The following is a 15,196-nucleotide window of genomic DNA, read 5'->3' as shown; positions in this document are numbered from 1 at the left end:
TCTACACCCCAGTCAACATGGTTGATTCGGGGAAGGACAGGTGCACACAGAAACTGCAGAGAAGAGACTCTCCTTGCTGCTGGGTTTGAGCTCCTGAGGTTGAAACCAACTCACTGGTGGGTCAGCCACAGCCACATAAGCCCATGGGGATTTGAGGGCCCTGTGAGGTTGAAGCTCAGTCTTGTGATTGCCTGCTTTATAGAATCATCTCTATGTTTTCAGGTTCTCTGTCATTCAGAAATTTCACGTCCTCAATACCCACTGGCATCTGTCAACCTCATCCCATTCAAGATGACAACCACACGGCATCTATTACCTGCTAATAAAAAAGTGCTAACCCAAGAGGGAACATCTATATCTCTTGCCTGATTTTTGTTTTGTTTTTTAAATAAACTCACAGACTAAGATGCTATTTAGGACAGCACTCCATTTTAGTAATTAGTGTTTGTGCCAAGTCACTTTAGTCATGTCCCACTCTTTGTGGCACTATGGACTGTAGCCTGCCAGGGGATTCTCCAGGCAAGAATACTGGAGGAGGTTGCCATGCCCTCTTCCAGGGAGCTCACGACCCAGGGTTTGACCCACACTTCTAACGTCTCCTGCATTGGCAGGCAGATTCTTTACCACTAGCGTCACCTGGGAAGTCTTTACATAATGAATTAATTCATCAAGTATTACACCAAACTTAAATGCCAAGTACTGCAAGGAAGGACTGTAACTTAGTACTGTGAAATCTCTTAAAATTTTTCACTTTTGAGGCTTGGCCTCACAAACCAAAAGTTGCTTCTCTTCATGTTCATGCTTAAGTGAAACCACCTCATTTTCTCAAACACCTAATTATCTTGTAGTCCTCAGATCCTGAAGCTCCCCATTTTTGCTTACCTGACTTATGTTTCTGCTTTCTTTTATCCTTCTACTTTCATTCAAAAACCTTTGAGGCTCATGCCATTCTCCAATACTGTTCTCCATCATTTTTATGCAGCAGTCATCAATTTATTGTGTATCAGTTCCAAATCCACCCTTTGCTGTATGTTATGATACTAGAATTAGACCTTATAAACACTCCTCCTTGCCAGCTAGCACAGTGTTAGATTTTGTGAATAGAGGGCACTCAAAGGTAACAGTAGCAGGAAGATATTCTCATCAGGGTTCCAGTCCTCCATTTTAAAACTCAGTATAGAAGCCCAGTGGTCCTCAAAGACAAGTTCCAGCTGTACCCTCAGGCCATGCTCTTCCCATCTGACAGCTCTATCAAGTTTCTTTGCCACAGGCAACCTGTGTGTTCCTGTGACAGCCATACCCTCTTCAACAATGCTGAATTTCAGCCTGGGGTTGGGGGAGAGGCTCTATCATAAGTCCTCAAAGTTCCTTCACTAGCCACTGTTCCTCAACCTGGAGTTGATATCTGCATCTTTGTACCGGGTACTTTTGGACCTCTCAGAGCAAGGTTGGCACTGTTATAAGGCCCAACAGCAAATATTTTTAGGCTTTGTGGGCCGAACAGTCTGTCCCAATTCAACTCTGCATGAAAACAGGTAATATATAACGAATGAGTATGGCTGTGTTCCAATAAAATTTCATTTACAAAACTGGGCTACTGGCCATAATAATGCCAACTCCTGCTTTAGCCCTGTTTCATCCTTTATAGTAATAAACTACCTTTTACTAATTAACAATTCTTTAAATTTCCCTGTTCAAAAATCTTCTATCGTTTCTGTTGCTTGACTTGGCCCCTGACTAACTGATCTGCCTTGCCAGTCACATGTGGTTATTTCCTCTACTACCCGCCTTATTTTTGCTCTGGACATTTATCGAACTTTCCATACTCTATCCTACTCTTTGCGACTCTTTGCAAAAAGAAGCCTCAGTTAAATGTCCATATGACAAATTCACAACATTTTCAACCCCAAAACTGTACCCTATCAGAATCTTAACAATATAATATTCTGATCACAATTTCCTTTGCTTCCAGCTCTCACACTCTCACTCTGACCAAATCTGTTCTCTGAGCTCAGAGACGTCTCTGCTTCTTCCACCAGGCAGCTAGTGCATCTAAGAATATCTCACAACCATAAAGATCCAACGGTCTCCAATTTCAGCAGGCATCTGTATGCCACTTAACATTCCTTTTACAAGCCCTTGGTCTGCTCTCTTTCCCATTTCCCTTAGAATATAAAGCCTAACCATATTCCTTGCCTCAAAACCCCTACTGCCACCCTAGCTTCATTTAGTGAAATAAATTAACAACTTATCCCTAGAAAACTAAGACTAGGAGGAATCAAAACTTTTACAACTTTCTGACCTCTCCCATTAACCTGCCTGAAAGAAATTAAGACATACATCTACAGAAAAACGTATACATGAATGTTTACAGCAGCATTATTCATAATAATAAAAAACTATAAAGAGGAACTTCCCTGGTAGTACAGTGGATGAGAATCCGCCTGCCAATGCAGGGAACGTGGGTTCAATCCCAGCTCCGGGAAGATTCCACATGCTGCAGAGCACCAAAGCCTGTGGACCAAAAGTACTGAGCCCACGTGCTGCAACTTCTGAAGCCGACACTCTGTAACTTCTGAAGTCTGAGCACCCAGAGCCTGTGCCCCACAAGCAGAGAAACCACTGCAGTAAGAAGCCCATGCACCAAAATGAGAGTGCGGCCCCCACTCACCACAACTAGAGGAAGCTGGCACAGAGCAACGAAGACTCAGTGTAACCAAAAATTAAACAAATGAACTTTTTTAAAAAAAGCAAAAAAGTACTAATAGTCAAAAACATCAGTCACTGGGTGACAGGATAAACAAAATATGGTACAGCCTTACAATGGAGCTAACAGTAATTAGAGTGACCTCAATACTTCAAACAGGCAAGTTAAGAAGTATTTTCTTTACACCTCCAAATGAGGAACAAAGGCATCCCACACTCGTGACCACCTCACTAATATGACATAGGGAATGAAAATGATGGTGGGTGAAACCATCACAAAAAATGGGGCAGAGAACAAACTGGTAGACTTAAAAATCCAAAATCAGCTACCGCTGACAAAATGAGAAAGAACCAGGAACACTGTCTATGATGTTATGGAATAGGAATGTCATAGAGGGACCCTTGACAAAACTTACTGTTATCAGTTTCAGTGGGTGATAGTCCCCAAACTCCAGCGGTACAGCCTCCAGTCGGCATGATGCAAACTCAGCCTTGTAGTTCCTATTCCTAGAATGCCTGGTAAACAGCAAAACCCAGAAACCAATTTAGTTGGAGATGCATACACATTAAAAACTTTTTGCTAAAAAAAAAATAAAAAATTGTTTTTGATGAGACAATTGACAGTGGAACAGTATTTCTACCAAGACCAGTAAGTAACGGTAAATTTAAAAAAAAATTTTTTTAATGGTTTGAAGGTATAAAGAGCTGCCAACGCAAACAGAACCTGTGAGGCCAGACACCAGAACAAAGGGAAGTTCAGTGAGGTGAAGCCAACTTCTTGCTGACTATCTCTGGCCAGGCACTATTGATTCTTGACATGGGACAAGACACTGAAGCCAGGCAGAGGGCGGCTGCTAGGAGGCAGAGCAGCCAAAAGAGCTTTAAGGAAAACTCATAAGGCTGGAGAGATAAACTAGGGTTCAGGGCTATGGAGAAGGCCAGGGCTTGATGGAAGAGCTTCTGAAGACAAGGGAAGGCTGAGAAGTGAGAGATTTGTTCCCGGTTTCCCTTCAAAGTAGTCACCAATTAAGCTGTATAGAGCAAGAGGAAGAAGCCAAATAGATGAAGAGAAGACAGTTTCATCAGTCTGGTGGAGAACTAACAAGTGAAGGGATTCGTGAAAAGAAAAATAAAGGGGAGAGATTATTCACATTGAGGCACGGAAAGGAGAAAAGCACAGAAGAGTGGAAAAGACAAAAAGGACACGAAGAAACGCCTAACACACATATCTGAATCTTGAAGAAGAGAGAAAGAACAGGCAGAAGCAGCAATTGAAGAGATAATAGCTAAAAAATTTCCCAAACTAAAGAAAGACATCAATTCACAGATTCAAGAAACACTTGTGCCCCAAGCAAGACGAGTATAAAAACAACACAAAAAACAACCATACTTAGGGCCTTCATAGTAAAATGGCTAAAAACTAAAATGAGAATTTCTTAAGAGAAATAAAGATTCATTATTACCAAAGGACAAGACTAAGATTATTATCTCCGCATAAAATGAGATCCAGAAGACAAAGGAATACTGGAGTATTAGAGCACTGAAAGAGAATAACTGCTAACCAAGAATTTTAGACCTAAACTATCCTGCAAACATTATAGCAAAACAAAGAAGTTTCCAGTCAAAGAAAAGGGAGAAAAGCAGCAGTAGCAGAACCAAACGTTAATTTTTTTTTAATGCTGAAAGTAGAAGGAAAATGATCCCAGCTGAAAGCAAAAAATATGCATGTATATATGTATTTCCGGAGAAGGCAATGGCACCCAACTCCAGTACTCTTGCCTGGCAAATCCCACGGATGGAGGAGCCTAGTAGGCTGCAGTCCATGGGGTCGCTACGAGTCGGACACGAGTGAGTGACTCCACTTTGACTTTTCACTTTCATGCTTTGGAGAAGGAAATGGCAACCCACTCCAATGTTCTTGCCTGGAGAATCCCAGGGATGGGGGAGCCTGGTGGGCTGCCGTCTCTGGGGTCACACAGAGTCGGACACGACTGAAGCAACTTAGCAACAATATGTATTTCAGTTCAGCTCAGTCACTGAGTCATGTCTGACTCTTTGTGACCCCATGGACTGCATCCATATGTGACTACTGGAAAAACCATAGCTTTGACTAGACAGACCTTTGTTGGCAAAGTAATATCTCTGCTTTTTAATACGCTGTCTAGGTTGGTCATAACCTTCCTTTCAAGGAGTAAGTGTCTTTTAATTTCATAGCTGCAATCACCAGCAGCAGTGATTTTGCAGCCCAAGAAAATAAAGTCTGTCATTGTTTCCATTGTTTCCCCATTTATTTGCCATGAAGTGATGGGACTCAATGCCATTAGCTTAGTTTACTGAATGTTGAGTTTTAAGCCAGCTTTTTCTCTCTCCTCTTTCACCTTCAAGAAGCTCTTTAGTTTCTCTTCACTTTCCACCATAAGGGTGGTGTTATCTGCATATCTGATATACATGCATATGTGTTTATACATATATATATATAATGTATCAGTCCTAAATATTCATTGGAAGGACTGATGATGAAGCTCCAATACTTTGGCCACCTGATGCAAAGAACCGACTAATTGGAAAAGACCCTGATGCTGGGAAAGATTGAAGGCAGGAGGAGAAAGGGGACGACAGAGGATGAGATGGTTGAATGGCATCACTGACTTGATGGACATGAGTTTAAGCAAGCTCCGGGAGTTGGTGATGGACAGGGAGGCCTGGCATGCTACAGTCCATGGGGTCACAAAGAGTTGCACACGGCTGAGCAACCAATAACAACAATGCATATATACAATATGTACAAAAGAGCACAAAAGATAAAGGTGTAGGTAAAACTAAATCAACTACAGAAAATAACTTCTTGCGGTGTTTACAACATACATAGAGTAAGAATGCATGACAACTAGAACATAAAAGGCAGAAGAGGTACTACTCAAAAACTCAGAAAATTGTCACAGCACAGGAAGCTGGCCCCTTTGTTTCCTTGGCCTCCAAATGCCTTGAATTCATCCCTCCCCCCTCAAACCCACCCCCATTCACAGCTTCTTAACTTTATTAATACCTGTATGAACCCCAAATCTAGTCAGCAGATAATTGGCTTTACTCAGTAAGCCCCACCAACCCAGAAATCTAACACAGTACCAAAGAAATGAAACCCCATGTAATTTCACTTCTATCCCTTTCCAAATAAATTTCACTTTGGGTGTAGGAAAGGAGAAAAACTAGTGAACAATCAGACCAGCCTCTGCTTGTTTCTGTTTTTAAACGAAAACTCCTACCACAATATACTGCCTAGTTCCTTTGGGTCACATTTACTAAATATATACTGTCTTCATCTTCCAAAAATATTGCAGCTGAATTCAGTGCTGAAATATTCTTCCAAGCTCCTTTTAATATGTCACCAACCAACTCTTGATTAATAAAACAAACAAAACCCTGAAGAATAAATTGGAAGACTAGTCATCAATAGCCCTAATGGAGTTTTAAAAATCAAATTATACTTTTCCTCGTTTCAGATCACTCTTAACTTTATCAATAGAATTCTGAAAAGCAAATTGAATGAGTAGAAATATAATCTGACCTGAAATTTAACTGCAAATGTGTTTTTCACCTCTATAATAATTATTAGCAAATCAACAGCTACAAAAAGCACAAAGTCAAAACAACAAGATGATGTGATACACAACTAAATATCTGTTCTCATTTATTACATGCTTATTAATGTTGGGGCCCACCGTAGGCCACCCCAAAATATGGCATATTATGTTGAATTAAAGTTACCTAAGAAAAAGCTGATTAAAAAGGGACACTTTGACCCTCCTCTCTGTCTTCCTGAAAACAGGAAATAAGTCTCCCATGTTAGAAGTGCGCTCCCTGAATCTGAAGGTAGAAGGACACCCTTGTCATCAGAGACAGGGAATTCAGGGTTAAGAAGTGTATAAAAATGAACCTCATTATCTCTTTACTACCACAAGTCTGCTACTTAGATTCTTCACTAATTAAGCACCCAAAGCCTAACTTGGAAAGAATAGAGAACTAATCTTTCTTCCTTCCTAACTAGGAAAGACTAGAGCTCTCTTCAAGAAAATTAAAGATATCAAGGGAATATTTCATGCAAAGATGAGCACAATAAAACAGAGAAATGGTATGGACCTAACAGAAGCAGAAGATATGAAGAAGAGGTGGCAAGAATACACAGAAGAACTGTACAAAAAAGATCTTCATGACCCAGAGAATCACGATGGTGTGATCACTCACCTAGAACCAGACATCCTGGAATGCGAAGTCAAGTGAGCCTTAGTCACTATAAACAAAGCTAGCGGAGGTGATGGAATTCCAGTTGAGCTACTTCAAATCCTAAAAGATGATGCTGTGAAAGTACTGCACTCAACATGTCAGCAAATTTGGAAAACTCAGCAGTGGCCACAGGACTGGAAAAGGTCAGTTTTCATTCTAATCCCAGAGAAAAGCAATGTCAAAGAATTCTCAAACTACCACACAACTGCATTCATCTCACATGCAAGCAAAGTAATGCTCAAAATTCTCCAAGCCAGGCTTCAACAGTACATGAACCATGAACTTCCAATATCCAAGTTGGTTTTAGAAAAGGCAGAGGAACCAGAGATCAAATTGCCAACATCCGCTGGATCATCAAAAAAACCAAGACAGTTCCAGAAAAACATCTACTTCTGCTTTACTGATGATGCGAAAGCCTCTGACTGTGTGGATCACAACAAACTGTGGAAAATTCTTCAAAAGATGGGAATACCAGACCACCTGACCTGCCTCCTAAGAAATCTATATTCAGTTCAAGAAGCAACAGTTAGAGCTGGACATGAAACAACAGACTGGTTCCAAATCGAGAAAGGAGTACATCAAGGCTGTATATTGTTACCCTACTTATTTAACTTCTATGCAGTGTACATCATGTGAAATGCTAGGCTGGAGGAAGCACAAGCTGGAGTCAAGATTGCCAGGAGAAATATCAATAACCGCAGATGCACAGATGACATCAACATTATGGCAGAAAGCGAAGAAGAACTAAAGAGCTTCTTGATGAAAGTCAAAGAGGAGAGTGAAAAAGTTGGCTTAAAACTCAATATTCAATAAACTAAGATCGTGACATCTGGTCCCATCACTTCATGGCAAAAGATGGGGAAACAATGGAAACAGTGACAGACTTTATTTTCCTGGGCTCCCAAATCACTGCAGATGGTGACTGCAGCCATGAAATTAAAAGACGCTTGTTCCTTGGAAGAAAAGCTGTGACCAACCTAGACAGACATTACTTTGCCAACAAAGGTCCATCTAGTCAAGGCTATGGTTTTTCCAGTAGTCATGTATACAAATGAGAGTTGGACTATAAAGAAAGCTGAGTGCTGAAGAATTAATGCTTCTGAACTGTGGTGTTGGAGAAGACCCTTGAGAGTCTCTTGGAATGCAAGGAGATCCAACCAGTGAATCCTAAAGGAAATCAGTACTGAATATTCATTGGAAGGACTGATGCTGAAGCTTAAAGTCCAATATTTTGGCCACCTGATGAGAACCAACTCACTGGTAAAGACCCTGATGCTGGTAAAGACTGAAGGCGGAAGATAAGGGGACAACAGAGGATGAGGATGGTTGGATGGCATCACCAACGCAACAGAAATGTGTTTGAGAAGGCTCCAGGAATTGGTGATGGACAGGGATGCCTGGCATGCTGCAGCCCATGGGGTCACAAAGAGTCTGACAAGACTGAGCGACTGAACTGAACTGAACTGACTGAAAGCCTAACTTTCTTTGTTCTGTCAATTCCTCACAAGTTTATAGTTTCTCTGTCTAAAAAAGTATAAGAGCTGCCTATTGTGACCACTTCTTAGGTCTCATTTCTCTGAGACCTCCAAGACACATAAATTAAAACTTGTTTCTTTTCTCCCATTGATTTATCTTGTGTCAGTTTTATCAGCGCAGCCACAAGAAATCAAGAGAGTTGGGGTGGAGGGGGATTTCCCCTCCCTGACACTACGCATCAGGATGCAGGCCAAGGCCTTTAACCTCTATTACCACATTTAATACTTTGGCCACCTGATGCGAACAGCTGACTCATTGGAAAAGACTCTGATGCTGGGAAAGATTGAGGGCAGGAGGAGAAGGGGACGACAGAGGATGAGATGGTTGGATGGCATCACCAACTTGATGGAAATGGGTCTGGGTGGACTCCGGGAGTTGGTGACGGACAGGGAGGCCTGGCATGCTGTGGTTCATGGTGTTGCAAAGAGTCGGACACGACTGAGTGACTGAACTGAACTGAATCACACTTAATCAACTTTATGAGGTAGGCACTATGATTATGCCCATTTCTCAGATGGAGAAGCTGATGCTGTTGGTACCTTGAGACAGGTGAGCATGTGACAGAGACAGATGCATACTGAGGCAGCCTGCCTCTAGGATTCAGCAGTTCTATAGATCATCCACAGGTCACCTTGAGAATTTGAAAAAACAATTGTCATTTTAAGGATTCAGCTTTGAAGTGATTTTTTTTTTAAGTTTGAGGGAAGGATTCTTTAAGGAAAAAATACTGATTCTGATAAAAACAAAACCTTTAAAAAAAAAGAGAAGAAACATTTACACTTCCTGAAAGTCCATGGCAAGTTGCTATTTTGATTTTTCAATCACATCTTCTACTACTTCCATCATTTCCTCAGCTTTGCTCTCAGTTCCTTCTGTGTGTGTGTGCGCGCACGCATGCATGTGCACTTAGTCGTGTGTGACTCTGTTGCCACGTGGACTGCAGCCCATCAGGCACCTCTGTTCACGGAATTTTCCAGGCAAGAATACTGGAATGGGTTGCCATTTCCTATAAAAGCGTTTTCTTCAAAGCCTGGGCCTTTGATAAGGCTCACAGTGACCTCTAGTGGGCATTTTCTCAAAAAGCCTTACTTTTCTTCCTGTGAATGCACCTGATAAACTGGTAAAAAATGCCCCCAAATCCCAGCTCCCAGCAATGCAAAACGTTGGTCAGGTTCCTTGGCAGTTGCCACAGAAAAAAGGCCAACATTTCATACCTCCACTCTGAGCTTGGTCTGACCTCTGGCTACTCCAAGTATGGCCCACAGATCATCAGCGAGGGCTTCACTGGGGAGTGTGAAATATCCCGACCTACAGAATCAGGGTCTAGATTTCACCAAAATTCCCAAGTGACTGAAATGCACATTAAAGATTAATACTGCCCTATTCTTAAATTATTTACAGTGAATAACATGAATGCATATAAATCCTATTACCAGTTACTAAATGAATCTCCTTATACTGGAAATAGTAAAATCCACTAACTCCTTTATTTTTTTTAATAACTTTATTTATTTATTTTTGGCAGTGCTGGGTCTTTGCTGCTGCTCTGGCTCTTCTTCAGTTGCAGCAAGCAGGGGTTACTCTCTAGTTTTGGTGCTCAGGCTTCTCAATATGGTGGCTTCTCTTGTCGCGGGCTTGGGTAGTTGAGGCACGTGGGCTCAGCAGTTGCAGCTCCAGGGTTCTAGAGCACAGGTTCAATAGTTGTGTGGCGCGCAGGCTTAGTTGCTCCAAGCTATGTGGGATCTTCCTGGATCGGGGATTGAACCCGTGTCTCCTGCACTGACACGTGGATTCTTCAACACTGAGAGACCACAGAAGCTCCAACTAACTGCTTTTTAATTCTCAAGTGACTTTTTAATTGCTAATGACATAATCTGGCCACACAACTTTTTATCCCCCAATCACAATGTACTCCCCTTCCCTAACAGTCTTAAAATGTAGAAATTCTGACTCCAAGGAACAGTATTTTTACCAGTGCTATGACCACAGGATTGAACAGGAAATGCCATCCACAGTGCACTGGCCATCTCACAAGTGAAGTCAGTGATAACAAAAAGTGTGGGTGAAAAGAGGTATTCTGGGGAGACCCATGACAACACAGCAGGATTCAGGAGCTGCAGAACCCAAGAACCTCAGCCCATTACCTAGGCTGAAGGACCAGCTGACGATGATTAAGATCACAGGACTGATAAATCTACCATATGACACAGCAATCCCACTACTGGGCATACACCCTGAGGAAACCAGAACTGAAAAAGACACATGTACCCCGATGTTCACTGCAGCACTATTTACAGTAGCTAGGACATGGAAGCAACACAGATGTCCACTGGCAGATGAATGGAAAAGGAAGTTGTGGTACATATATACGATGGAATATTACTCAGGTATAAAAAGGCATGTATCTGAGTCAATTCTAATGAAGTCGGTGAACCTAGAACCTATCAAACAGAGTGAAGCACGTCAGAAAGAGAAAGACAAATATCATATATTAACATGTACGTATGGAGTCTAGAAAGATGGTACCAATGATCCTACGTGCAGGGCAGCAAAGGAGACAACAGATATAAAGAACAGACTTTTGAACTGAGTGGGGCAAGGAGAGGGTGGGATGATTTGAGAGAGTAGCATTGAAATATAAATATTAGCATATGTATATGTAAAATAGATGGCCAGAGGGAGCTTGATGACTCGCACCCAAAGTCAGTGCTCTGTGACAACCTGAAGGGATGGGTGGGGGGGAGGTGGAAGGGGGATTCAGGAGGGAGGGGACACATGTATGCCTATGGCCGATTCACACTGATATATGACAAAAACCATCACAATACTGTAAAGTAATCATCCTGCAATTAAATTTTTTTTTTTTAATCACAGGCTTGAGCTTCAAACCTCAGTGCTCCTTGCAGGCTGTAAAGCTAACTGAACTGCTTCATCTTTCTGTCTCCATTTTTTCATCTGAAAAATGGGATTTTTAGGAGATAAGATGTTGCACCTTCAGCTCGAAGCACAGCATTCAGCACAAAATAAAAAAGCTCAATTAATACCTCAGTTAATGTCACAAACACTTTTCTCCTCTGAGGGCCTCCTTAGTTTCCTTATTCATTCAATAATATTATTCAACACCTACTATCTGCCAAACTCCAGGCCAAGCACTGTAAATACAATGATGGTTAAAACCCAGTCCCTTTAACTTGAAGAGCATCAAGCCTCCAGAGCAAACTGAAAGATGAACACGTGCTACCACAGACAGAAATGTTTAGAGGACAGTCAGACTAGGAAGTGTGGCAACACTTGATGCTAAGAGCCTTATGGCTCCTCTCTCTGTAAAAAAAATTTTATATATATATATATATATATATATAGTCATTATTTAGTCACTAAACAACTCTTTGTGTCCCTCTGTCCATGCGATTTCCCAGGCAAGAATACTGGAATGGGTTACTAGTTCCCTCTCCAGGGGATCTTCCTGACCCAGGGATCGAACCCTAGTCTCTTGCATTGGCAGGTGGATTCTTTAACACTGAGCCACCTGGGAAGCCCCAAAGTAAAATATACCAAAGGTAAAAATGCTCTGAAATTAAACAGCATCTTCCTGGATCTTCTAATTAAAAAATTCCAGCCAACTAAGTTCACTGAAGCCATATGTTATGGCATTTAAGTCCTAGTAATTCCCTAAAAGGACTTTTGCGTGACCAGGTCAAAGAAAACTCAGGGCAGGACATATAAGAACTCACTGTCATCTAATGCTAATTTAGTGCACCGAGCCTTTGAAGGAAGACTCTTTAAAGAGTTAGCCAGGTGAAGGAAATACAAACCAGAAGTACGTATCTGATTATTTCTAAGGTCCAGGGCTGTATATTTTTTCATTTGTTCACTTACTCGCTCATTTAACGTAAACCACTTCACATCACTTGCAGATAAAGATTAGAAAGTAATTTCCCTTTCTGAGATGTAGAGGAGAGCTCACGTGCCCATATGACTCCACCACTATCACAACTTGCTCCCGTTCTTCACACAACTGTCCCAGGAAATCCCATGGACACAGGGACGCAAAGAGTTGCTTAGACTTAGTGACTAAACAACAAATATATATGTATATATATATATATATATATATATTTTATCTTACAGAGAGAGGAGCCATAAGGCTTCAGCTGCTGCTGGAGCGCCAATCTCTCCTAGCTACTCCAGCCAGAAGGGCCCCTACACACCCATTAGCCTCCGCACACGCCCACAGCTCCTTCTCCATGAACTCCTATTCATCCTCCAAAACTCAATTTATGACTCCTCCTCTCTCAAGCCTTCCCGAAGCCGTCAGGTGTGCCTCATCCCAGAACCTTCTTCGGTCATTCTTCTATTCTGCGTATCTGCTCCGCTAAACATCAGCTCCTTGAATCCAAGGAGTATGTCTAAGGGTTCTGTATTCTCAAGTTCTACGCCCGCCCGGTGCAGGGAGCGCCCTGCAGAGTCGGATGAATGGCAAGTTTCCTCTACAAGAAGCCAGTCATTCAGAACACAGCCAGGCCCCCGAGTTGTCCAGACCAGGGCTGAGTCCACCATTCTCTGCATCCGCGCCCCCAGAAGACGCGCCAACTTCTGGGAAAGCGGAAGCCGGGGAACTTGAGCTTTTTTTTGAGGAAACGAATGGAGAAAGGAACCGGGAGGGCGATAGGAGAAGAGGACCAAGACCCCACCGGTCCGGCATCAGGAATGTCCTCTGAATCCGGGTAGCCGCCCCACCCGGAGACTGGGTGGGAGACTTCCCCAAACCCAACGGATAACAGTTCATACACTCCCTCGCGGAGACACACACCCAGAAACAGGAGTCCCGAAGACAGCCAAGGCCACTACCTCCCTGAACCCCACTCGCCGCTTCTTCCTTACCAGGGAAAGGCGGCCATCTTCCCAGTCACATGACCGCTGGGTCTGGAACCGCCCGCCCAATTCACCCTCTCAGACCCCGCCCCGCCCGGCCGCCATGTTTGCGAGGGGCGGGCTCACTGCTGCCGCGCCGGGGCCCCCGTGGTTGTCAGGGGCACCGTAGGCGGCCGCCGCAGTAGCGCTGACGTCAGCGGGGACTTTTGTGCAGGTGAACGTCTGGTCCGCAGCGCCCTCTGCAGGCGGTGAAGAATCCAGACGCCTACTGAGGGAAAAGGACGACAGAGAGGACTAGATGGTTGGATGGCATCAGGGATTCAATGGACATGTTTGTGGAGGACAGGGGAGCCTGGCGTGCTGCAGTCAATGGGGTCGCCAAGAGTCAGACACGACTGAGCGACTGACCAACAACTGAGGGAAGATGCTAACCCCAGCAGAGGATGGGAAGAAGGCGCCCCTAGGCTTGCTTTTGAGGCTAATTCTGTTTGGCTGGCTAAGCCACGCCCCCTCTGCCAGCCAACCACGCCCCGCTCCGTGCACCGAAAAAGTTAGGCCTTTCCGATATTCTGCTCCCAGGAATAACAACGTGCGTCTCTAAGGGCTGACCTAGATCCAAATGGACAGCCCTAGATCCAAATGGACAGCTCTGGACTGGAATTAAACTGGAAAAATGGGGGTTAGCATTTCACAGAGCCGTTCGTTTCTATGAAGGTGGTTGTTCGTTTCCACTACAGAACTTCCCATGCTCTGGTGTTTTCTCTGATTTAAAAAAGGAAAAGGTAAAGAATTCAGGATATTTTAACAAATGCTTACCATTGTAGCTTCCCTTGTGTCTCAGCTGGTAACGAATCCGTCTGTGATACGGGAGACCTGGGTTCGATCCGAGTTGGGAAGATCCCCTGAGGAAGGGAAAGGCTACGCACTCCAGTATGCTGGCCTGGAGAATTCCATGGAATGTACAGTCCATGGGGTCGCAAATAGTCGGACACGGCTAAGCAACTTTCACTTTCACACCATTGTAAGTAAACGTGTCATGCCGAGGAGTTTGCATTCAATTTTCCTTTATTCCTCGATAAACCTCTGAGACCAGTCCTGGGTGTTCACTGGCAGGACTGATGCTGAGGCTGAAACGCCAATACTTTGGCCACCTCATGCGAAGAGTTGACTCATTGGAAAAGACCCTGATGCTGGGAGGGATTGGGGGCAGGAGGAGAAGGGGATGACAGAGGATGAGATGGCGGGATGGCATCACCGACTCGATGGACATGAGTTTGAGTGAACTCCGGGAGTTGGTGATGGACAGGGAAGCCTGGCATGCTGTGATTTATGGGTAGCAGAGTCGGACACGACTAAGCGACTGATTGAACTGAACTGATGACTGAAAGTCTCTTTTGTTTTTCAAAATTATTTTTAAACCTATATGTATGCTCACCGTGGTCTGTTAGGGATAGCTTTCCAACTTCACTTTTTTTTTTATAACTACTACTCTTCATTTCAGGGAAAGAAGGGGAGTTGTGTGTGGTTGTTCATGGAACAGTGACACCTAACAACAAAAAAAAGATCTTCATCTCCAAAATGGATCCTTGTTTTCAGCTCAATATGAATAATAAAGAGTTCCCAGCCATACTCATTATTCCCAACATATGAAATAAACAAGAATAAAGGGTAGCCATATGAAAAGGGAGGGGCTCTTCTCACACTGCCTTGCAGACTATCAAATACAGTATCTCCTCAATAAGAGGTAAAAACAAGGACCACTGGACTATCCTCACATTAGACAGTCGGGCAGCATCAA

The 15,196-nt window shown here is 43.2% G+C and overlaps 1 protein-coding gene across 3 annotated transcripts in view; it reads right to left on the bottom strand.

Annotated features, from left to right (window-relative positions):
• The window catches only part of C25H16orf62 (chromosome 25 C16orf62 homolog), a 139,699-nt gene extending 126,216 nt beyond the window's left edge, over positions 1-13,483 (bottom strand). For 2 of the 3 annotated variants that reach the window (XM_013974867.2, XM_013974868.2), the window contains exons 1-2: positions 13,408-13,467; positions 3,123-3,222 (exon numbers count right to left, since the gene is read on the bottom strand). In XM_013974867.2, the coding sequence (XP_013830321.1) occupies positions 3,123-3,222; positions 13,408-13,424 (117 nt within the window). In that variant the 5' untranslated portion in view covers positions 13,425-13,467. Of the gene's footprint in view, positions 1-3,122; positions 3,223-13,407 lie in introns of all 3 variants that reach the window. The other variant, XM_005697540.3, reaches the window with a different exon arrangement.

Source organism: Capra hircus, chromosome 25, assembly GCF_001704415.2.
Source record: "Capra hircus breed San Clemente chromosome 25, ASM170441v1, whole genome shotgun sequence".
NCBI classification, from domain to species: Eukaryota; Metazoa; Chordata; class Mammalia; order Artiodactyla; family Bovidae; genus Capra; species Capra hircus.
The sequence above is the reverse complement of the archived record's forward strand: the minus strand, read 5'-3'. Positions and strand labels throughout refer to the sequence as shown.